The following is a 23,250-nucleotide window of genomic DNA, read 5'->3' as shown; positions in this document are numbered from 1 at the left end:
GGCTGATAATCCGAATACCACAGGTTTTTATAAGGCCTCTATGGTGTTTTGAGGAGACAGATCTGGAGGTATGAGTGAGGAACACAGTGCACAGTAAGTACACTGAGGAACAAGCGCACAGCAGTAGCTGAGCGATGCAGCGATGGCACCTTTTTTTTTTTTTTTTCTTTTTTTTTTTTTTAGGCAAAGAAAGTTAACGCACCAATTCAACAATTAATTATTAAAATATTTATTTTATTGGCGGAACATTATCGAAGTCTGACTGATCGCAGCTGTGCGGGAATTCAGTGCAAATTCACCAATTAGTTATTACCAATTAGTTAGTTAAGAGATAGACGCTTTTATTAATACATGCATTTATATTAAATCGCATCGATATTTACAAGATACATATACACATTTTCACATTCAGGTATAAAAATATGTAACGATTAATAACAAAAAAAAAAAAGAAATGGGTCGAATATATTTCATTGATTTTAAAAATTTTTTTAGGATAATAAAAAATAAATAAATCTTTTAAAATATTGTAAAAGGACGTCGTCATTTGCTTTTTTGTGGTTGTAGAACTGCTTGAGCCACATTTAAAGTGTTTAATTAGACCGGGTGCCACAGCAGAGACGCAGTGCAGAGAGCGCCCCCTGCTACAGTCAGCTCAGCAGTGGACGCGGCTGCTGTACTTGGATTTTTAGAATGAAAATAAATAAATAAATAAAAGGAAGAATAAACATATAATTTTTTGATTTTTTTTGTTTTTTTTTTGTAGTGAATTCATTCAACAGCCTAGCAATATAACGAAATTACCAACACTACTAAAAATTATCAATAGGCTACAATTCTGCACTGCAATAAACTCTGAGGAATATTTCCTCTAGGACTGCGTATGAAGAAGGGCGCCTGATGCTTTAAATGTAAAATAAATTGTCATTATTTCCACCTCGTTTTACAGTTTTTTTTTCTCTCGTCCTCTCCTTCATCTTCACCATCCTGTTTGTATAAAAAGGGTTAGATAAGATTTTCCGAGGTAAATCGAAACTCTTCATGAATTATAATTAATTTATAACCTATTATGAAAGATAATAAAACCAGTTAGTGATTCATTTGGGATTGTTTCAGGGCCTGTACATGTGCATAAAAATGTGATATGTGGGGTGAAAAAGGGTTCATAAAAATAAAAATGAAAAAAATACAGAATGGAGTTGTGGTGGAAAACATATATAGAAACACTGATAGACAGCACGGGAATTTAATTGTCTGTCAGTAAATAAAACCTTATATTATTTTAATAACGGCTAATTTCTCTTATTTCAAGATATTAAACCAATAAAACTGGATAAACTTTATTGACTTAGAGCTTGTGTCAAACTGACAAGGTGGCATCTGCAGCTCTGCTCAAACTAACACCTATGCAGTGGGCTGCAGACTAAAAATAAAATGTACCATGCAAGCACGCTGAAGCTACACTTAAATCAATTTAAATATAATCTTTTTTTTTTTTTTCCTGTTTTGCTCTACATCAGATTATCTGGAATTTGACACAGAAAAAAAGACAGATCTGTGTCCACACATTCAGATTTTTTTTTTTTCAAGAGCAATTCAAAGCATTATGTTTTTAAATCAGACTGGTTACATTTCTACAAAATGTTTTTGTTTAATCAAGATCAAAACTACTGTCTTTACACGTCCACTGCGTCATTTTCAAACAGAACTGCAAAGAGAGGGAGACAGCGAGGGAGAGATGACCCTCCTTTTGTACCCACCCAACAGTTTAAGCTGCATAGATTCTGTTTCTTTGGGCAGGGCCCGCGACTCTGAGAAAGTAAACTCAGGGTGACCTTCCAGGTTAGGCCAGTCTGGGATGTGGGCAAAGATCCTGTGATTCAAGGAGCTGCCATGCTCTGAGATCTCATTGGGTCCTACTTCAAAAGGAGGGAGGAGGGATCACTTGTGTCAGGAATTTTGTTCCCTCGCCAGTGGGCTGCATTCTTGACCCTAAAGGAGCTGGTTAAACATCATGGACGCTTTCCTCTTTTGTGGTCAGAGAATCAGGACAGAAACCTGATGTTGCCACCACTGATTCTGTGGCGGGGTAGGAAAGCAGCGTAAGCTCATTACCACACTGACACTTTCTTGTCCCTCTGGTGTCAGATTTAAGGGGTGCTGCTTAGACAGACACTGATTAAGACATCCAGCCAAATCTGGGCTAAAATGTACCAAAAAAAAAAAAAGTGTGCTGTGTCTCAGGGCAGCAATGAATAAGTACTTTCATGACTGATTATTTCAACAAATGTTTTCTCCTCTAATTAAGTCTGTCAAATGCTTTAAAAAAAAAGAACAAAAATACAATTTAGGGTGTCTTCAAAATCATCTGAAACCTAGAGCTATTCAGCTTACTGTTACATGACAAAGATCACATTTGAGAAGCTGAACCAAAGGAAAATCTGACATTTTTGCTTGAAAAACAGAGAAAATTTGGTTATTGATAGAGTTGATTTGTTTTCAAAATGATAAATTAGTTGATATTGTGGCTCTGTGGAGTCTAAAGGGTGCCTGGATGATATTTTCTGAGAGAGTATTGAAGAACGTTTTAGCACTCGAGTCTCTTTAACCCTTACATATATGTAAGGGTTAAATACCGTTTAGGCCAAATTGAACCCATTTTGTTCTCCAGCAGCAGCAAAGCTGCCCTAAATTTCATTCTTTTAGCCTGAAATTTGATAACCTTTCCTAGCATGCCCCAAAATACACAAAAATGTAAATATTTTAAAGTTTTATACTTTTGTGTCTTGAAAGTGAAACAGTACATGCCACATCTATGTGTACTTTTTATGGTGGTGACGGAGGTCTTGGAGAACCTTAATACTACCATGAGAACTGTCTGTGTTCCCGCTACATTAACCCAGGTTCTTGCAGAGACAAACACCTGCTAGTCTTTGACGGATCATGGAGGAATGGCCAAACAGTGAAATAGTAAAATATCATAGGATTGATTATATATGGTGCATATGAGAAACAGAGGTCAGAGGAGAGATGGTGCCTTGACACAGCAGAGGTTTCTCTACAAAAATTATGGTTGCAAAACCTAAAAAAAAAAATACTCTCCCCACTCCCTGAAACATTAATTAAGGATTAATCATCCTTTTAGTAATGTCAGACAGGCTATTTATACATTCTAAATAAATCTTCTTCTTTTGGCTGCTTCCTTTAGGGGTCGCTACAGCAGATCATCTGCCTCCATCTCACCCTCCTCTGTCACACCAACCCTCTGCATGTCCTCCTTCACTACACACTGAATTTTCTCTGTGGTCGTCCTCTTTTCCTCCACCTGGCAGCTCCACATTTGTCTAATATATCCACTATCCCTCTTCTGCATATGTGCAAACCATCTCAGCCTTGCTTCTCAACCTGAGCTGTCCCTCTGATGTACTCATTTCTAATCTTGTCCATTCTGGACACTCCCAATGAAAATCTTAACATCCTCAGCTCTGCCACCTCCAGCTTGACCTCCTGTTTTTTTTTTTTTTTTAATGATTATTATTATAAACAGATCTGTTGTTCAAAATTTGTTGTAGACTTATTACGAGGGAATTCTTGGCTCAGGTAGGTTAAATTGACCTGAATGTATGACATATGAATGGTATGTAAGGATTAAAAGTGAGATACAGGGCTTTAAATAAATAAGCCGTATCCAGTATTGATTTCCTATAATGAAGGGACTCCTATCTTTCCAAAACTACAAGTCAATAAAGGCCTAATTTATCTCATTAGAATAATACAACTGTTGACAAACCCTGTTATATAACTGTCCCCACCACTACCACCACCAGCACCACACACACACACACACACCCACTTAAACCTGATGACTTTTGCTCGTTCAACAGAAATAACTGACAAGTTTGGTCAGGTATGAGAGAGGAATATCATTAGGTGTTATTGGCATTTCCGACCCTATCACCATCATGAGCTGCAGCGGTACAAATGAACATGTTTGTGCACATTACATTCAAAAAGCTGCACGATAGAAACTGTAATCTCACAGTTGAGAGGAGCTGCACTATGTGCGCCGCTCTCTGAGGAAGAGGTACTCTGACAGAAGAGCAGAGGTGCACCTGTCTCTTTCATAAACACGCTCAGCTTTACGGTCACTGAGCTCCTCACCCTGCCCTGAACTCGCCCTCGCCCCGAGCTGCACATGTCCGTACAGCCGACACACACAGCTCTTCAGCTATCTCACTGATCTATGTACGGCCAAATCTGAGTAATACAAATGTCATCCACAGACATTTAACTTCTACCCTTAGAGCTTCAGCAAAGTTCAGCATTTCCCTTGAAATGAACTCGGCTCTTCGCATTCCTCACATTCAAGGACTCGGTGACTTTCACTTTTAAACTGAAACAGCTCAGCTACAACACATTGTGACAGGACTCGGGTGTGAACTGAAGCCATTGTGCGAGGTTTTGAACACAAGTTTAGGCAGGACGTGGTGTAAGGCCCCCATTAACTGTTAATGAATTAACTGGATAGCTAAAAGTTTTGATATTGATCAGGAAAGCCAAATAGATAATTATTACTTCTGTCTCTCAACATTCACATTCACACAGCCACAAGAGTCAGGGCCACAGCTTTGGATCAGCAAGGTTGGTTTGAAATGGAGGTTGCTGCACTACATTGAGTTCAATGATAAAATGACCGCTAATGTCAATATAAAAACAAGAATTTGCATTTTGCTTACAGGAGTTTTCTCAAAGTCCAACAGAGTCCTTAAATTGACTCAAATCTTCATGTAAGAGAATCAATTTTCCACTCCTGTTTCCCACCTTTAGCAGCAACATTTACTTGGTACTTTTTTCTAACAAGCAGAAAGAAACAGCAAAGGCAGGATGATTTGGCCTGCAGCGTTTCGCTCCCAATCCCGCTTTCAAACCGCCTTCAGCGACAGCTCCTGTTGGGTCAAATCTCTGGAAGTGCGGCTCACTGAGCACATTAGGTCGACTCATTCCTCGCGTGAGAAACAAGACAGCCACAGAGAAGCTAACGAACACACACAGGATGCTTGTGTGATATGTTCACTGTGTGTAACACACCAGCAGCCCAAATTTACCAAAGTAAGAACCGCTTATGCTGCAAGAGATGATTAAATGGTTGTCAGTGACTTTATAAATGACCCCGACACACGTATTTCTCAACAATAAACAGCACAAGATTTAAAGACAGTACCTGCAGTGATAGATAATTGTCTATTTCACCCAAAAGGATTAAGTTGAAGCCTGCAGAAGTTAGACTACCTCCAAATAGCTTGAACAGACTTGGCTTTCTCCCCTTATTTATGACAGATCAATCTAATCCAGCACATAAAGATGATTTAAACTACTCAGTCTAATCCAAGTTTCACTTTGACTTACATAAGACATCACAGCCTTAGGATAATTTTAATATTTTAAACCACTTGCAAAACATTATTTTCATTCTAATAACTTCTTTTGAAATGCAATGCAAGTATCACTAAAGCAGATTCTCGTCCATCCATCCATCTTCTGCTTATCAATACGAGGGTCGTGGAAGGTGCTGGAACCTCTCCTGACTGTAATCGGGCACAATTCTCTTTTGAGCCAAAGAAATAAAAATATATCATCATTAATCTAAGGTTACTATTTGGATCAAATGGTAACTCAAAATTCCAATAATTTCCAGCTCAAAGCCAGTGATCCTGAACACTAATAAAGACCATGTAGAGGAAACATGGGTACAACGTCCTCCTTTCTGCAACTGCAACGCCTTTTAGGACAAACCAAGCACAGGACACGTTCATTTAAATAACATGCAGATTGTGTTTGGCAGGAATTAGAAACATAACCTCCCATGTTTCCCATCAGTGTCCACCGTTGAGTATAAAACAAATGCCAGTGTTATAATCAGCGAAACTCCAATTTAATGCATTTCAGCAATCCTTTAGCCAAGTCTGCTTTAGTCCCGGCTTATTACATATGTGAGAGTATAACCCAAGTCTGAGTGTTTATTCATGAGGGAGCAGCATTTTGCCTGAAGTAGTTTGTTTATGGTGTTTATGACTGATGGGGTTCTTAAACTTTGCCTTCAGTTGACAGAGGAGCCCTGCTACAGATGGAGGGCTAAGCCTATGTGATCTCTCCTCGCTGAAGGCAGGAAATTAGTCGCGGTTTGGCTGATATTACCAGGTGGTGTAAAAGTGAGCATATTAAGAGAAGTATGTAAAAGGCCTGTGAGTGAGTGGCAAAAAAGGATGGATCTAAACTTTGGTATCTGTAAGAAGTGAAGCTGCACAATCAGGATAGAACTGGAAACCCATTCAGGCCATCTCAGTTGTAATCACACGTGATGATTGAGACACAGGATTTACAGTATAACCAATATGGACACTTTATAATTACAAAAGCATATAAAGCCCCTGATTTTTTTCTTGGATTTGCCTGCCCTTATTCGGTAAGCCCCCAGAGGTGTGCCATGACATAGAAATTGACACTGATTGTAATAAACTGCATGATGCCCATAAGAACTGAAGAAAATCGGATCACCAGTTTATACGGTATCCTCTTACACAGAGAAGGAAAATGTGTGTAGGTGTGTGATAAGGTTCAACAGATTTTCAGTTGAGACAAATTGATGTTCATATTCATATATTTTATATAATGTATATCAAACTAAAACTAATACAGCATCAAACTTAAAAAAGATCCAAAAAAACCCAAAAAAAAACAAACAAAAAAAAAAAACTAAAATCAGAGCAGAGCAATCTATTGGCTTGTGGAGCAGTGGATATTAAAACCAGGGAGAACGGAGACTGATGGGGCTGATGTATCATGTCCCATCCCCAAAGTGGACAGCAGACAGAGGGGCTGGAAGGATGGGACAAAGAGGGAATGAAATTGGGCTTTGGGGAAAAGGCTAAGTGGGTAAACACAAGTGGAGATGAGGTGGCCCAGGCTTCGTGGGCAACGTCTCTTTTTGAAGTTTCTTTAATTACATTTTTTAGCCTTTTCTATTTTAATTTCAAACACACACACACAAAAAAAAAACCCCATGTCTTAAAAAAGCAGCCTTGGTGTCTTTAATGAGGAAAACAGAAACAAGTCCTTGTTTTTGTTTTTTTTTTAATTTTTGTTTTTTTTTGTCTAACAAAGATTTGTCTACTCAGTCTCTGAACGCTGTTAATTGTACTGTGTTTGTGTTGTGAGAGAAAACAATGACACAGCAGTTTGGGAACGTGAAGAGTGTGAGAGGAGCTGAGAGAGACAAGTTTGTAGAGGTGAATGTTTGGCTGTGTGCTTGTGATACTGTCTTTGCTCCTCTGTGCAACACGTGTACATCAGGCATTCATGTACGACGACCAGGCCGAGGGCAGAGAAGCTTACTTCAACTTGTGTGTCACTGGGTCTGCATGCCAGTGTGTTTATGTATAATTGAGATGGGTGTGTGTGTGTGTGTGTGTGTGTGTGTGTGTGTAGGCCCAGACTGTGTGTGTGTGGGGGGGGGCCATGCTCGGTGACTAGTGTGCATCCAGCCAGTTCATCAGTCAGTGAGTCGGTCCTCTCAGCGATCAGAGGGCGGGCTCTTACTCTTTAGCCTCCAGGAAGAGCGTCTCCTGTGGAAACAACTTGGCCTCTAACAGGGTCGACCCTGGATCCAGCTGGGTGATCTGAAAAGACAGAAGGGGGGGCAGAGAACAGAGAGAACATCAGACTGAGCAAAGGTTTCATGCAAATACGACAGCTAATGGCAGAAATTTTTGAAAATCCTAACCACAGCCTCTCAGATCCCAAAAGACGATCCTCAGATTGCTTGATTACTTCAACCAACAGCACAAACCCCAAAGATGTTAAATTTATACTGCTTTTTGCTGCAGGAGCTAGCAAAGCTCTCCTGAATGTGGCATTTATTTATTTTTATATTTGCTAGTTTAACTATATTATCAAACTATTTAAAATACCTTCTCAGATTTATCTACACTGGTGTCAGCGTGGCTTCAGTGATTCTCTGAAGTCCCTGTGTGACTGTCTCACCTTACAGCCCCAAGATTCAGCCTGGAGAACAGTGTGGTTTTAGTGCTACATTCATTTAGTGTGTATGGTGTGTATTATTCTAACATCATGTTTTTGAAAAGTCTAAACAGTAACCTGAGCAGTGAGAGATTTGCTTCCCTAAGAGGACCATTAGGTTTGTTTTCTTAAAAAGGTTCCAATCCAGAATAAACCGATGAAGGTTACAGGACAAGAGAGTGTGTTTGTATGTGTGTGTGAGTGTGCGTGAGTGAGTGAGTGCAGGGGGGAAGGTTAGAGGAGAACTGCATGTCTTTTGCATGTGTTCAACTGACTAATTTTAGCTTTAACAGAAACATAACTGACAGTGTAAAAACAAAAAAAAAAATTGCTGAAAACTCTACACAACACAGAGAAGCAACACAGCACCACCCACCACGGAGCTGATTGAGTTAGCTGACATGAAGGGGGGTCTGACCTGTGTTTTTAAAAACAGGACAATCTGACTCTCTCCCTCTGACACCCACCACCCCTGTGGGCCTCTTAGCTTATGTGAGCTAATCACTGGCGGGGTTGTGTTACATCAGGCCAATCTAACACCTGGGCTAAATGGGCGAGGTGGTGTGACACCGAGATGTGTCCAGGGCTTATCTGGTGACTGCTGCATCAGCCCCTCTGATTAGAGATCCTATTCTAAACTCATGGTGGAATAATTAGCCAGCTCCCTGTACCTGCTGTAGAAGGTCAGAGGGCAAGCCGAGCACAGTAAAGGTCGACCTCACAACAAGCAAAGCGATAGATTTAAAACAGACTATTGTAGGGAATGAAATGTGAACTCTAACCATGAACTGAACCATAACTTCACCTGTGCTCACCTTCTGAGCAAATAACAAGTGTATTAGCAGTCTATTATCAGTCTAGATATATAAATACATTTTATTATTTTCAGTTGACACGTTCAAATCTTTGTTAACTACCAATTCTGCAAAACTAAATGGTATTTGAAGCAATTAAAGCACATAAGGTGGACATAGCATTGGACACCATGTCTCCCATCTCCCACGGGTGTTTGGAAATGTCTCACTAGACCTAAAAGGTCTTGGACTCCGTGTCTTTCATCTCCTTAACCTCATTTCCAGGTGTCACTTAGCATCTTGACTTCTCAGTGGGATCCTGCAGGGCCCGGCGCAGGAGGCTGCCACATCAACTTTATGCCCCTCACCCCATCAGCAGCCTCGCAGCACAGAGTGAGATGATAAGAAGAGATTACATGTTTGTTTCCTGTGTGTGTGTGTGTGTGTGTGTGTGTGTGTGTGTGTGTGTTTGCTGCAAGCATATTCCATTCTGACAGTGGGGAAAACGATCAAAAGGGGCTGCTGGATTCCTTTTCCCACCTCAGGAGCAGCGCCTCACAAATGGCTGCCATGCTAATGAACCCGACAGGCTGTTATGACACCACAGCATCAGGTAGGAGTAAATGAGGCTTCGGGGTGGAGCAGGTGCGTGTGAAGACGTTGCGTCTGTGGATTACGTGTGAGTGTGTGCGTGGACGCGTGCGTTCTGAGTAAAATGGGGATGAGAGTTTGTGCTCGCGGTGCACCAGGGAGAGACAACGGGAGGAGAGCAGCATCTGACTCTGAAAAAGAAAGTAGGGAAACAAGATGCCACACTGACACAGGAGACGGGCACCATCGGTGATTGTTTACATTGTTATCCAATTAACAGACCATAAGCATGGAGGCATCTGTCAACAAACAAAGCTGTTGTTTTTCCTCTGCTATGCCTAAGCCATATTCTCTTCTCTTGCGCCTACACAGCCATACATACATACACTCATACATACATACAGTACATAAGACAGACACAATCTAGCTCTCTGATTTGCAGTTTGTTTTTAACCTTGAGTCAATATAATTTTAATCATCCAATTTAGATGAAACCATTCGGGGAAATGAAAGGGGAACTGTCTAATTTAAAATATAAAATTTTTTTCCAAAGATTTCCATCTGACTAAATAGCAATTTAGAAAAATTACAAATGGAACTAATTAACAAACGTCAAAAAGATTTCCCAGTTGTTAATTAAAAATACAGAAATTAACACAATAAAAACTAAAATAAGCTGTGTTTGTCCAGAAGCTAAATCTAAAGAGGAAATATAATAACTGGAGATCCTCGCATTAAAAAGCCTTCATTTAAAACTGGATCTGAACAAAAAGACAGATGGTGCTTTTCTGCAATCTTTGCTATTTTATCTCCCGTTCCTTATGAAAAATGATATGACATAAAATAATCAGCAAAGATGAAGCCCTTTTTATTGTCATTATCAAAAAGCAAATTTCAACACAGTTAAAAAAATAATTAGCACTTAATGTGAAGTTTTAAATAAATAGCACAATTGTAAGTCACTTAATTTAAATGAATAAAACACACTGATAACAGCGGAGGCGCACTAAGCAACGCTCAGCCGTGAAAGAAAAGAAAGGGAAAATAAACACAGGCCCTCAAGATGTCCGTTTCCAACATAATCAAACGTGCAGCTGAAATAACGCATTTTTAATGAAGCCATTACAGGCCCTGCTATGTTAATTAAAACCAAATAACTTGTCTGTTTTAAACTAGTGTTGTCAAGTGTTTATTTGGCCAATTACAAAAGCAGTGGGAGATCATTATCTGCTGCCAGGAGCGCTGACAGCACGTAGTGCTGGGGCGTGAACAGAAAAGAACAGACCAGAATACGGCACTTCAAAGGACAAACGCACCGCACAGACTGCAGAGGGGGGAGGACAGAAGGAGAGGGGGGGTACTGAAAAATGGGCTGTTGGGAAGAAGAGAAAATCAAAGCAAGAAAAGTGAGAAAATTAAAGACAAGTCTACAGTGCTTAAAAATATAGACAGGTGACAAATTAAAGGAAAAAAAACAACATAAAGTCTCTTAGCAAAGTGTCACCAGAAAAGCTCCAGTGTGCCTTTGCATTGATTCTCCACATCTGTGGAAGTCAGTGGACAGCACTGTCTAACATCTCGCTCCAAAATTGTGTTCAGGGTCAGGTGTGAGATTTGGTGACTGCATAGGCTGCAGGATATTACTGAGCATTTTCATCACGGGAGATAACTGCCATCAGAATAATGTTTCATCACCGAGACGATCGCTGAGAACAAACTCGTATGAGTTTGAGGAGGCGCTTTCCTCTAAGGGGATAAGCCACACAAGCAAAACAGAACTAACAGTGCACAACTGGAGCCCCAGATCCCATTGGTGTGGGGTTAACGGCTTCATTTTTTATTCCCTTTAATTTGCCACTCGTCTGTATTTTTAAAGGTGTATTTTAGGTTATCTTAAGAATTTAAAAAAATTAAAAAAAAAAAGAGGAGATTTGGGTAAAAAAGTAGGGTGGCAGAGGACCAAAATTAAAAATACAAAAGACTGAGCAGGATTGAGGGAGGTGTACAGACAGGAGGTGAAGGAAAGAGGAGGGAAAAGAGAGACAGAGGGAGGGAAAGCTAAAAGGAAGAGTAGGAGGAGAAGGTTACGGTAAAGAGGGGGCTGAGATCCCCGGGGGGAAACTCAGCTTTAATGCTAGAGGCTCCCTGTAGAAATTTTTAAAGGCATCTAATATTTTTTAGATTTGTTCCTGACTTGAAAAAAATCGCAACCTGTGAAGCGATCATCTTCTCCCCAAAAGATTAACTACCTGCCCTGAAAGTCTCATTCTACGTTCAAGTTTCCACACTGCGCTTGTATAAACCGCATACTGGAAAATAAGTGACCACCCAACTAAACGATGTGATCTTACAGAATCACACTCGTACGTCCAGAACTTTGCAAACTTTTTAGGAACTTAAACTCAACTGTGGGCGCTTAATTATTTATTTATTTAAATAGCACAAATTCTTCAGGTACACGTTCCCACAGTAACTTTGAGAACTCGCCACAGCCCTCCTGCAGCTTTTGGCTGCCTCACTTTCTTCTGTCTCTTCATTTAATCCCAGACTGAGTTGATGAATTTGAGATCAGGACTGTTTGGGGGTGGGGGGGGGGGCGGTTACATCTGTTGCAGCATAAGCGAAATGTTTCTGAAACCAATCTGATGCCTCGGTCAGGAGGAATTTGTAGAGATTGGAGCGCACTCGGTTCCACGCTTCGTATTTGTGTTCAAAGATGAAGGAAAGTGCCACGCAGCAATATGAACCTGTGTTGTGTGTTATATGGAGAGAAAAAAAAAAAATTCAAAGAACAACTTTGCATTGAAACTGCTTTCAAAATAAACTGCCACTCAACTTCCTGTGAGTCTTCCTACGACTTGTTCAGATAGGAGGACAAGAAAAACAAAACACACCAGTATAACAGATGTAAAACCTATTACAGCACAGAGGAGAGCTTCTTCTGTGCCACTGTTTATTTTTACTGCATCTCAGGTTTTGTCTAAGAATCATTCAGGCAAATTCACTGACGGAGCTGGAAGAAGGATTAGCAGAAGGTGAAACAGAGTACAGTATCACAATGCGAAAACTAATACACTGGTTTGACAGTGTTTTGGTATCCATGAGCAGCCAGGCAGGACGAGCCTATTGCAAATTATTATAACGGCAGCCTAAACATATTCACCGCATGCTGAAGGAAGACCTCAGGCCTTTCAGCAGAGGTTTGTGCTCAACAAGTATCAAAGAAAATGAGGAAATTCTTGAATGAAAAGCTGAAAACTGAAACACTAAAAGCCCCCCTCCTCTTCCTCAAACTCGCTGACAGTCATAGAAACAGAAAGGGTTAGTTCCCTGAGCACGGCTAAGCCTAGTACAAATGATGCCAGTGTAAGGCCTGCTGTAGTGCTGAAGAGATAAGCCACTGATACCAAATGTTGAGGATGAGACTGAGTCCAAAAAGTGGAGACTAATAGACATTTACTGGCTAAGCCACTGGAAGGTGGCAAAAAGCGTGATTCACACATATCTGAACCTCCATGCGACTGCAGATGAAGTTTACAAATGGGAAGCCCGTATTAGCAGATTTACTCATTCACAACACTGTTCTTTCTCCTGGTCAACAATGTTGCGCTTATGGCCAAAAACACTACATCCAGCTTTGCTTAATTTTCTAAAGATGGATTGAGTAGATCCACTAATTTGTGCTGCAGCTGAATGAGTGGAAGTGACATAAAGCAGACTGACGAGGAGGGTAATAGCAAAAGAAAGAGTGACACTGCACAAAGCTGCTGAAAACTAAAAAAAAAGGGAGGGGAAAAAAAAAAAAAGGTTTCAACAGTTGTGCAGTATTACAAATGCAATAGTGGTCTATCCTCTATCCTCTGATCCTGGCAAAGCAACAGTGAGAGCGTCTGGACGGGATGGAGGCTTTCTATGCTCTCTCTCATTTAATTACAACACAGAGCTGCAGGATTAGACAGGGGCCTGTGTTCACAGCCTCATACTGGCACTACCACTGAGCCACTTCTCTCCTCTCTTTCTCCAAATCTCTTGCGTTTCTGTTTTCTGGAATAATCTCCCATCTTCTTCTTTTTAATATCTTCTCCACTTGTCTTCTCTATCCTTTTCTCTTTCAGACTGTTTCTCTGATTAAATCTTTTCTTTGTTCAAGCTTTTGTCTTCTCTGTTCTCTTTTCGACTAGTTCTGCAGTCACCATCCTCCTCTCGCTTCTCTCCCCCTCTAATCCTCCCATCCTGTTTTTGCCGGAATTTCATCTGCGATGCAGACACATCTTTATCTCTGTCTCAAACACATGTTTACTCTTGATTATAAAGAGACAACTGTGAATCCTTTAAGTGACAAAGTTGTGAGCGGGGCATGTGTTTGCTTGAAAATATTTGTGCATGTGTTGAAGTGTGTGATTGTGATGAAATGGAGAGTGTGAGCTACGCGTTAATGTGTGTGTTACTTTGAGGTGTTTGTGCCCTGGCGGTCTCTACAGACTATGATGGCACACTGCCTGGGCAAGCCTTCACACACACACACACACACACACACACACACACACACACACACACACACACACACACACACACACACACACCTCTATACAATCACCACCCCTCCACATGCACTCCACTCTTGATTAATGGAAATCCCATTTTTGTTTCCAGCAGCAGGGCTAATTAAACTGGTAGTTAAAACAGTGCTCATTAACTCGCTACCACAGAGCGTAGCGACCAAGTCCTCAAATGGCTGGTTGTAGATAGCTGAGTGATGCAGAAGAGCCATAGAGAATACTACTCTTAGTGCTGACAACTGTATCCTAACACAGTCATAGTGTACTGTATTCACAGTGGACTGATACTAATTAATATTCACTGAATAATACGTGCGCGCAGGTGGACGGATAAACAGTCGGCTTAACTTTCCCCATCACAGGTGCGAGTAAACAAAGGCACTGACGCGGGGCTACTGCTGCAGCACACAAGCAGTAAAATAAATATAAAGCAATTATGAAAAAAGAAGCAAGAATAAGTAAACAAAATCACCAAACAATGACAACAGATTATCTGAACTATTGTCCCTGCTGCTCTCCATTCACAGCTGGTGCCTGAGGTTAGGCTGAGGCCTAAATGAAAAGGCTAATTAGCAGAGGTGTTTGCTGTGATTGAGAACACTTCATCTGGAGCTATCAAATTCATTCTTCAGCATGACAAAGAGACCAAATGTACAGCGACAAAGAACTGTGGTTGTAAGAAAGACCTCAGTTTTAACATTATCAACACAAACTTGTACTACTTGAAGACGACAATGAGATGAGGTTTTTTTTTTTTGGAAAGCATCCTCACTTTCCAGTCAGAAAATTTTTGGACATGCGGCTTTGATGTGTAAGAGCGCGGGTAAAACCACTCACATTTCTTCGAGGGAAGGTGGTGAGAAGCTTGAATTCTTCAAAGGGGTATCCCTTGGAGGCCACAAAGTCAAAGAGAACCTGAAGCTTACAGCTGCCCAGGAAACGCCTTTCCAGAAACTCGCCGCTTGGCGTGCGGATTCTCAGCTTGCTGATTTGCTCTCCTGACTCTTCCTCAGGCTCTGGAGGCAGGGCCTGCTCCAATGATAAGCGGATTGCCTGAAACAAGAAAATCCAGTGTTTTGTTAATTAAATACATTAATGATTTTGGAGACAGTATGCACTGAAAACACACATTTGCATACAGGTGTTGGTGAGGTGCAGCAGTCAACTACAAGCATTTTTTAAAAGCCTATTTGCCTTCCTTTTATTTAGACAGCAAAGTCAGCATGATTATTCCTGCGATTTCACTGAAAATCAGCATTTCTTTCTGCCTGTGTTTACAGTGAACTTAAACCAAAGTATCAACAGTAACATTGGCAGTGACAGAGATGACGACACGCTCTCCAAGCATATATGAAAAGCAAGCCAAGAAGTTGCTCCCAGAGTCTTATTGCAGTACTATTATTTCACATTAATTAAACAATCTTCTCTTCCTAAGAATGTTATTAAATTAGTTGCCCTGTGTCTCACCCTGTTCCCTAAAGCCTGTTGTAGCTCAGAAGGTTGCCAAGTAGTATATCAGTATGTTAAGAACAGCCAAGTGCTTCATTCTTTCACGCTGCCTTGCTGCTTGCTACGCTACCCTCAGAATGAACCTGTTCGATACCTTCCATATAGCTGAAGGTCTGTTTCATAGGTAGAAATCACTTATTTACAGACATTAAATTTTGTTAACACTGTCTGCACTAAAGGCTGTGGATGGCTCATCTAGCGTGACGACAACCATCGACTGTCGTCTTCCACAGAAAAGCAAATCAAGCATCCTGAGTTCTAAAAACCATGTTTCAGCTGCTCCCTGGAGCCTTCATTTTCTTTCTGCTCCTACCCCTCACCTCCTCCTCCTCCCCTGGCTTGTTGTTCCTGTTTGGCCAGCCGGGGAGCATATGCTGTGACAACACGCCCCGGCTTTATTTACACACCATAATGCAATTATATTTCATAAGAGTGTACAACAGTAGCTCATTAGCAGCTTCTGGTGTTGGGTGGGCAGGGTGGGGCGCGTGCTGCTCCGCCATCAGCTCCCTCAGGTACGAGAGCCGAAGCTGACTGAGTTAAAGGGGCCCCTGGGGACGAGCACACACAAATAACAGACAGGATTGTGTGAGGTGATGGACATACAAATGCAGACAGCTAGTCAACCACAGACACAAGCATAAACGCCCACACAAGTGAGAGGTAGCGTCCCTAAAGCAACCACAAGACACACGTCTGGTCGAGCTCCGGGCCCAGGAAGCGCCGCACAAATAATCAGGAGCTCTCCATCCATTTACCTGCCTCTCCAGCTCCGCTCGGCTAACCACAGAAAGCAAACAGATGATGAGCAGGAGGAAGAGGTGCACCTGACAGCCGCACAACTGTATGCTAAGACCCCCTTGACGGAGGCAAATAATAATGCCAGTCCACACAGGCACATGAAGCACACATACCCTCCACCTCCCACCCCCCCAGTTCACCGGCTCCTATATTCGCCTCCCGTTTCTTCCAACAGAGAATGAGAACAATGATAGCGGGAATCCTCTCTGGTGGCAACAGGTGTTTTAGTTGTGTCTGTAGTTTCTACTGTACACAGTGGAAAGCAGTGCCTCATAAACTCAACTATAAACTGTAAACAAGCAAAAACAAACAAACAAAAAAAATTATTCCAATTAAAACGGCTCACATGGTAGGCAATACTGAGCCTTTCTCGAGTAGAAGGATAACTAGGCTGGCTCCAAAATACTCATATGTAATGTTCTTGAGTCCAAAATTAATTTTTAATGAACTGTGAGCTGCTGCTGTGGAATAATAGCAAACTTGTTCAGTACCAATTAACTACTACTGGCACTTTTTCGGCTGCCTCGGTTTGCTGTATAATTGGTTTGAACATGTTTGTATTTTTTTGCCAACCAGTTATTCTGTCTGGTTTTTTTTTTGTTTTTTTTTTTATTTTTATTAACTTTTTTTTTTAAGTGTATTTGAACCTTCATTAATCAGCGCTACCGGCACACAGCGCAAAACATAGTTTTGCAGTTAACAGTTTGGGAAACTTAAGTTGCCATTGTCTCGGTACACCAGCTGCTGGTGTTTCTCATATTTATGGATATCTAGACAGTAGCAGAACACAGTGCATTAGCACAGGAGACACCATGGAAACCTTTGAGCTCGAGCTGAGGAAATTAATATAAGTAGGCAACACAATGCCATCATGGCTATTGTTGTTTAAAATACACAAGCATGTCTGATTCGTGGACTACAGTGATATAATTAAGAAGGCCGGGTCCAGCGCTCTTTTGTTGTTTGTCGTCTGTTTAACTTAAGTGACAAATCATCTGAGCAAGACAGGTCACCCAATACCTCCCAGTGCCCCCAGGCTCTGTGCTGCAGAGTAAACAGCAATCAGCAAGGACTACACTGTATTACAATAGACTCTATTACAAAACTGGTGCCATCCTCACTGACAATTATTGTTTTCTTGTATGCGTGACATTGTGTCTGCCGTGTGTGTGTGTGTGTGTGTGTGTGTGTGTGTGTGTGTGTGTGTGTGTGTGTGTGTGTGTTTGCCCCGTCTTCACAGACAATAATTGTTTTCGAGAGAATATGTGTGTTTGCTTAGGTGTATGTTTGTGCATAGGTCTGTGTACATGAATTGCCTCTTCTATTCACTCGGGTTTGAAAATGAGGTTGTGTGCTATACCAGCATAAAGACGTTAAACGGGACAATAACTGTGTACATTGAAGGTGACATTAATAGGGATCGCTCTTGCTGTAATTATGATATCTAATTCCCCTGAAATGGCTGTATGCTTGTATACTGACATAACACAGGCTTCACTGATGGGCAGGTTTCACCAAAACCACAGTCTAATTGAGTCTTTATTGAGCAAGAGCAAGAGGGACATAAAAAAACAGCACAATAGTGCAATCCCTGGCAAAATATACTATTAGTGCGTTAGCTAACAGTGGAATATTAATTTGACTAATTTGCATAATGTGAATATGAGGTTGATTTGGCTGCTGCTCTCACCTCCTTCTCCTCCTCCTGCTCCTTTCTCATCTGTTCCAAGCGAAACTGTTCGGCCTCTTCTCTCTCCTGGGCTTCTCTCTGAAAAATGAATGATCAAATCTTTAATTTGATTCATTTCCCACACTGTGTTACTTTGCTTTGATGAATTACAATTGATGTTTTATCAGACATTAAAAAAAAAAAAAAAAAAAAGTGATTTTCTAGGCACTTAAGTTTCCAAATCTAGCCTGCACAAGGACAGCATAGTTAAAAGGAGCTTCTTTGTATTATGGGCTCGGCTAAAACCCAACAACTTTAACAGTAAGATGTCTATCTTTATTATCTACGACACCTTGATGAACTTAACCTAGTAACACAGTAGGAGTAGATATTACTCTATACCTTGATGTTTCAGGTTCAGTTTTATTTTAACACCATGCTCAAAAAAAAACTACAGCCAAGAACTGCCAGTGATACACAATGATAATTTGTATTATTTTAAAAGCACCTTCTTACGGTCGGCCTCTAAAGACAAACGATAGGCCTCGTCCTGTTCTCTCTTCACCATCTCCCTCGCCTCACGCTCGTCCTGAGTGCAGAGAGAGGAAGAAAGAAAGTCGGTCCCATTAACTAACAGTATAACAAAGGATGCACGAGGACAAAACATCTAAGCAGAAGTGCCGGGTGTGGAAGCTCCATAGAAGCAAGCGGCAGAAAACACAGCATGTCAAGTGTGGTTACGTACAAACACCAGGTATGAAAGAGTAGCAACAGAGGGGAATTCATTCTAACCGGGCTGTCATTTACCAGACCCCGAGCCCCTTTTATGTTTCCTCATCTCAGTTTCACCCTCCCTTTTTCTTTTATTCACGCTGCCTCTCTCTTCCTGTTTGTACAGAGGGAAGGGGACAGGCGGCCTTTCTCTTTCTACCTGCTGTGGCTACAAAGTGTTTTATAAAGACTGGGACTAAATACAAGTGTCCATTGTGTTAACAGTGCACAGCCATTAGTTTTCTATTTTCTGAAGGCCCATGCTGTGTGTCAGCCCGGATATGGCAAAGTAAGCTTATTGTGATGATCAGAGGGCTACTGTGCAACCAGGCAGCAGCTAAGCAAAACGACAGTGTGTATTGTTGCGCTGAATTGGAAAATGCAAAGATACATTTGTGCTTTTGGGCCACATAATAGATGAACCTTGAAAGGAAACTGTAAAAGAATGGCACAGGGGGACAAAAGCATCAAAAGTGGCTACCTTCAATAGACCGGCCCTGAGTCACGCAAACAAGTCACATAGTAGTTCATGTTTGATATTCATTTTACACTCATTTGACCTGTTGTTGAACGTTTTTAAATGCTTTGAATAGCCTAATGTGAGGCTGCATGAACGAAAATGTTTATCTGACATGCTCAAACACCATGTGATTTTGAGGACCTCAACTTTGGAGGGAAAAAAGAAACAGATTTTCCACAACTATATCTTGGCTACTGTTCAAGTTGGCGAGACATGTGCTGTCTTTTAGTCGTGATGATACACTTGGTGTTCAGAAAAGCAAGCTGTCACATATTTAATGTTTGCTCACAAATAACAACTAGTGAAAGAAGCTTTATATGGCTGTTTTTTTTTATGATTTAATTTTGGAACCAAGTGGCTGAGCGCTGCTTTACCAAGGGCAAATTTTATATAAAATTATTTCCTTTTGGGTTGCATTATCAGCTTGTATGCTCACTGTCACTTAACAGACACAGACTTATACCAGAAGGCTCCTTTCTGTGGGCCTTGCATGCTGCAAGAGTATGCACGTCTGGTACCCCCAACCATGAAACTGACCTCAAATTTATATACAACTCTTTGTCCAAATCAGCAAAAATTGTACTATGATTAGTTCTGGATATTCTTCATATGAAATACATGCTAAATGACCTGAAAATGACCCTAAAAAAAACCCCCTGAAATGTTAACAGATGTAGACCACAAAACTGCAGTGAGTAGTCATTTGATTACTAACTACTAAGCTAAAACACAGAAAACCATATGAGTGACTGGCGAGTCAGTATGGTTAGTAGAAGTCACAATGTGGCTGTCCAGCTGTTCCAGTTCCAGACAGACACAAAAGTCGCTGTCAAAGTGGAATGTCTGGGTGTCTGTGTTCATGTCTGAGTTTGTCTTTGGAAAGGAGAGGTTTAAAAGAGAGCGAAAAAATGGAAAGAAGGAAGAGACCTAGGAAAAGAAGAAGAATATTCAACAGTACCCGAAAGCAGCTGCAGTGAAAACGAGATTAGCGAAGTCAAGGTTGAGTTCACCCCAGAGATGCAATAAGGTTTGTCATTAAAATTCTTGAGGTTAGCAGTTCTAATAACAGTTCGTTTTTATAGAGTTTAACTTTGGAAAGAGTAATATTCATGTGGTATCTATACACAGACACTGCACTTGCACTAATCTTGGAAAAAAGAAAAAAACTCTAGTATCTAACAACACTTCATGTTAGAAACTCTGGATACTTCTTGTTTTAATCCCATCCTTAATGATTATTTGATGAATGACCAAGAGTGACAAATCCACAATGAAGCCAGAGCATTACAGAAATTATAACAACACAGAGAACAGCTGTCACTCAGCAGGGTGTAACTCACCTGAGGAAGTCTGACTCAGGGTGTGTGTGAGAGACTCAGCTCATTCCTTATTCCCATGATTCCCATAACTGAGATGCTATGACTCTCACAATAGCATTGCTAGAAAGTCTGTTTGCTTGACTTAACTTAATGGCTGAACCTAACATGACTTGACATCTGTCATCTAAAGATACAGTAATCAAAAAAACAAAAAACAAAGGCACAATGTAGTCAGCACTGACAAAAATGTGTGGCAGGTATAAATGATTTCACACAACCAAAATAAAACTTCTACATGTGTGACAAAGTAATAAAACAAAAAACATTTCTATTAATGACTATAGCTAACTTTGTACACCATGCATCACTTTCAACAGTTACCATGACACACTCACGGTTGTGTGAATGTCTGCACAAAGCTACAAGGAACATAAAGGTAAAAATGGCCTACAGTATTTTACATGTCAAAAAGGAAACGTATGAGGAAATGGTTAAGAAAGTAGTGAAGTGCCTTGTCAGTGAGAGGTGCACTCTGAAGAACCCTGTGTATGACATAAAATGCTAGCTCCACCTTTTCATTTCTATGCAGGGAATCCTTAAATGGTGTTTTAATGAGATTTCCTGTTTGGGTAAAAGGAGGTCAACAGACATGTAGCAGAGTAAAATTGACTGCAAACTGGAATGAATGGGAGATGAGTCCAGTTGAAAACTAAAGGGGATGAATGGTTCTCTTGTCATCACACAAAAGGCATATTTTAACAATACCTTCTGATGTGCTCCAACATGTTGCAATTTATCACTTGAACACAATGTAAAAGGTCGGTTCGGTTACCTCAGTAAGCCACTGAGATAACTAGCTAAACCAAAATTAAGGGTAGAAGTTTTCAACTGATATGCAGAAACGTTCTTTTTGAAGAAACGAAAATGAAAAAAAAAAACAATGAAACAATCACTTGAATTTCTGGAGTGTGACCAAAAAGAAAAAGTATATTTGAGAAATTGATGGGATATTTGTAGGTGCAAAAGTTATTTTGTCCTCAGTCCACAGTAGCTACTTAAAATTAAAATCAAAAATATGAAATCATCTATATACAGTAGAAAGTCTGGCTCGTCGCAAACTGGTTAGTTTAGTCACCAGCAGCAGGTTTTGCACAATTTTCTGAGCTAATGTCAAACAGCATTACATGGAAGCACGGGCATATGCTTTCATTTAAAAGGACAGATGTTCCACGATGCACAAACAGGCACTAAGTAGTTATTGAAAAAAATAATCTTAAGCATTTTCTCCATCTTTAAGGATCAGAGGCTGACATTTTTGTTTCTTGCAATCAGGCTTTCTGATCCGCTCAAGCTTTACCTCGTCTTTAATGTCCTCTTGCTGTTGTGCTGTGAAGATCTCCATTGCTCCCATTAACCTCATCATCAGCTCATCCACTGTCGTATTGCCTGAATTAGAAAAGAAGAACAACAGAGGGTGATAAAAACTTTTGTTTTGACATTACCAAAAAAGAACAAACAAAAATCTAATAATCTATGTTAATCAGGAAATATAGAAAACAAGAATTACCTTGAATAACATTTAGAACTTCATTGGATGTGCGTTTGCCCATGACTATAAGGAGCAGGGGGAACTGGTCTGTCTTGTATGTCCGTATGGTCTGTGTCACCACACTGCCAAAGTGCCTTGTACACATAGTGAGTAGTCTGGAAAACAAAGAAATTGATTCAATTCAGTTTTCTCCCCATTCTATTTAATATACCTGTGTGTTCTTCTTGGTAATGAAGATATATTTGCATGTTTTTTTTTTAAAATAAGATATAAAGCGGACACATTCATACACATACATGGCTCTAACGCAAGTATTCACACAAATATTTTCACAGAAGAACTGACACGGAGGTGCATACTTTTCAGATTGCAGCAGAAAAGAGAAATACACACAACTTGTGGCATTAAAGACTTTAAAACCAATTCTGCATTTTCTTATTCCATCAGGGCGACATGCTATCTCAATTGGAACCATAGATGAATTAGTATTCCTCACCAGACACCCTGAATTGATAGGGCAAGAGAGGATTTCTTATTCCATTACAAAGACAGAACTTTTTAAATTAACATTTCAGAGAGGGAAAAGGGTAGCAGGCAGCCAGAGCCCTGCCAAGCTCCCTGTAAATGTCATAATATTAATGAATTGCTATAGACTGAATGCAAATATAGATTAGCTTTTTCTCCTGCCTTTTAATAAGATCTACTTTAATAACTGGCTGGTAAAATAGAGAGGTAATGGAATGGATGGCGGGACAGCGGGTCAGAGTAAGAAGATAGATAGAGGGGATGCTGTCTGAGAGGGGGTGTAGCTCATTAAAAGATGAAGCCAAAGCTGAGGGAGCTACCTGCAGACTTTCCAAACGGTGAAATTGAGTACTTCCGCTCAATGGGACAATAGCAGTAGTAGTAATAACCATGCCAGTACCAGCTAAAAATGTGGATGTTGTAGTAAAAGATCAATGAAACCTGCTCTGAAATACAATCTAGACAAAACTTTTCCAAATGTTGAACTTTGTGTGACCCACGGCTTGCAACGAAAAACTTGGGTACCCTAAATCTTAGATCATTTTGTTCTGACATTTGTCCCTGTTC

The 23,250-nt window shown here is 40.5% G+C and overlaps 1 protein-coding gene across 1 annotated transcript in view; it reads right to left on the bottom strand.

Annotated features, from left to right (window-relative positions):
- Positions 1–6,700: 6,700 nt before the first annotated feature.
- faf1 (Fas (TNFRSF6) associated factor 1) overlaps positions 6,701–23,250 on the bottom strand; it is a 63,510-nt gene continuing 46,960 nt past the window's right edge. The window contains exons 14-19 of the mRNA XM_030727229.1: positions 22,177–22,313; positions 21,967–22,055; positions 18,508–18,588; positions 18,021–18,098; positions 14,858–15,073; positions 6,701–7,676 (exon numbers count right to left, since the gene is read on the bottom strand). Of these exons, the coding sequence (XP_030583089.1) occupies positions 7,593–7,676; positions 14,858–15,073; positions 18,021–18,098; positions 18,508–18,588; positions 21,967–22,055; positions 22,177–22,313 (685 nt within the window). The 3' untranslated portion in view covers positions 6,701–7,592. The remainder of the gene's footprint in view (positions 7,677–14,857; positions 15,074–18,020; positions 18,099–18,507; positions 18,589–21,966; positions 22,056–22,176; positions 22,314–23,250) is intronic.

The sequence above is a fragment of the Archocentrus centrarchus genome, chromosome 4, assembly GCF_007364275.1.
Source record: "Archocentrus centrarchus isolate MPI-CPG fArcCen1 chromosome 4, fArcCen1, whole genome shotgun sequence".
Lineage (NCBI taxonomy): Eukaryota > Metazoa > Chordata > Actinopteri > Cichliformes > Cichlidae > Archocentrus > Archocentrus centrarchus.
The sequence above is the reverse complement of the archived record's forward strand: the minus strand, read 5'-3'. Positions and strand labels throughout refer to the sequence as shown.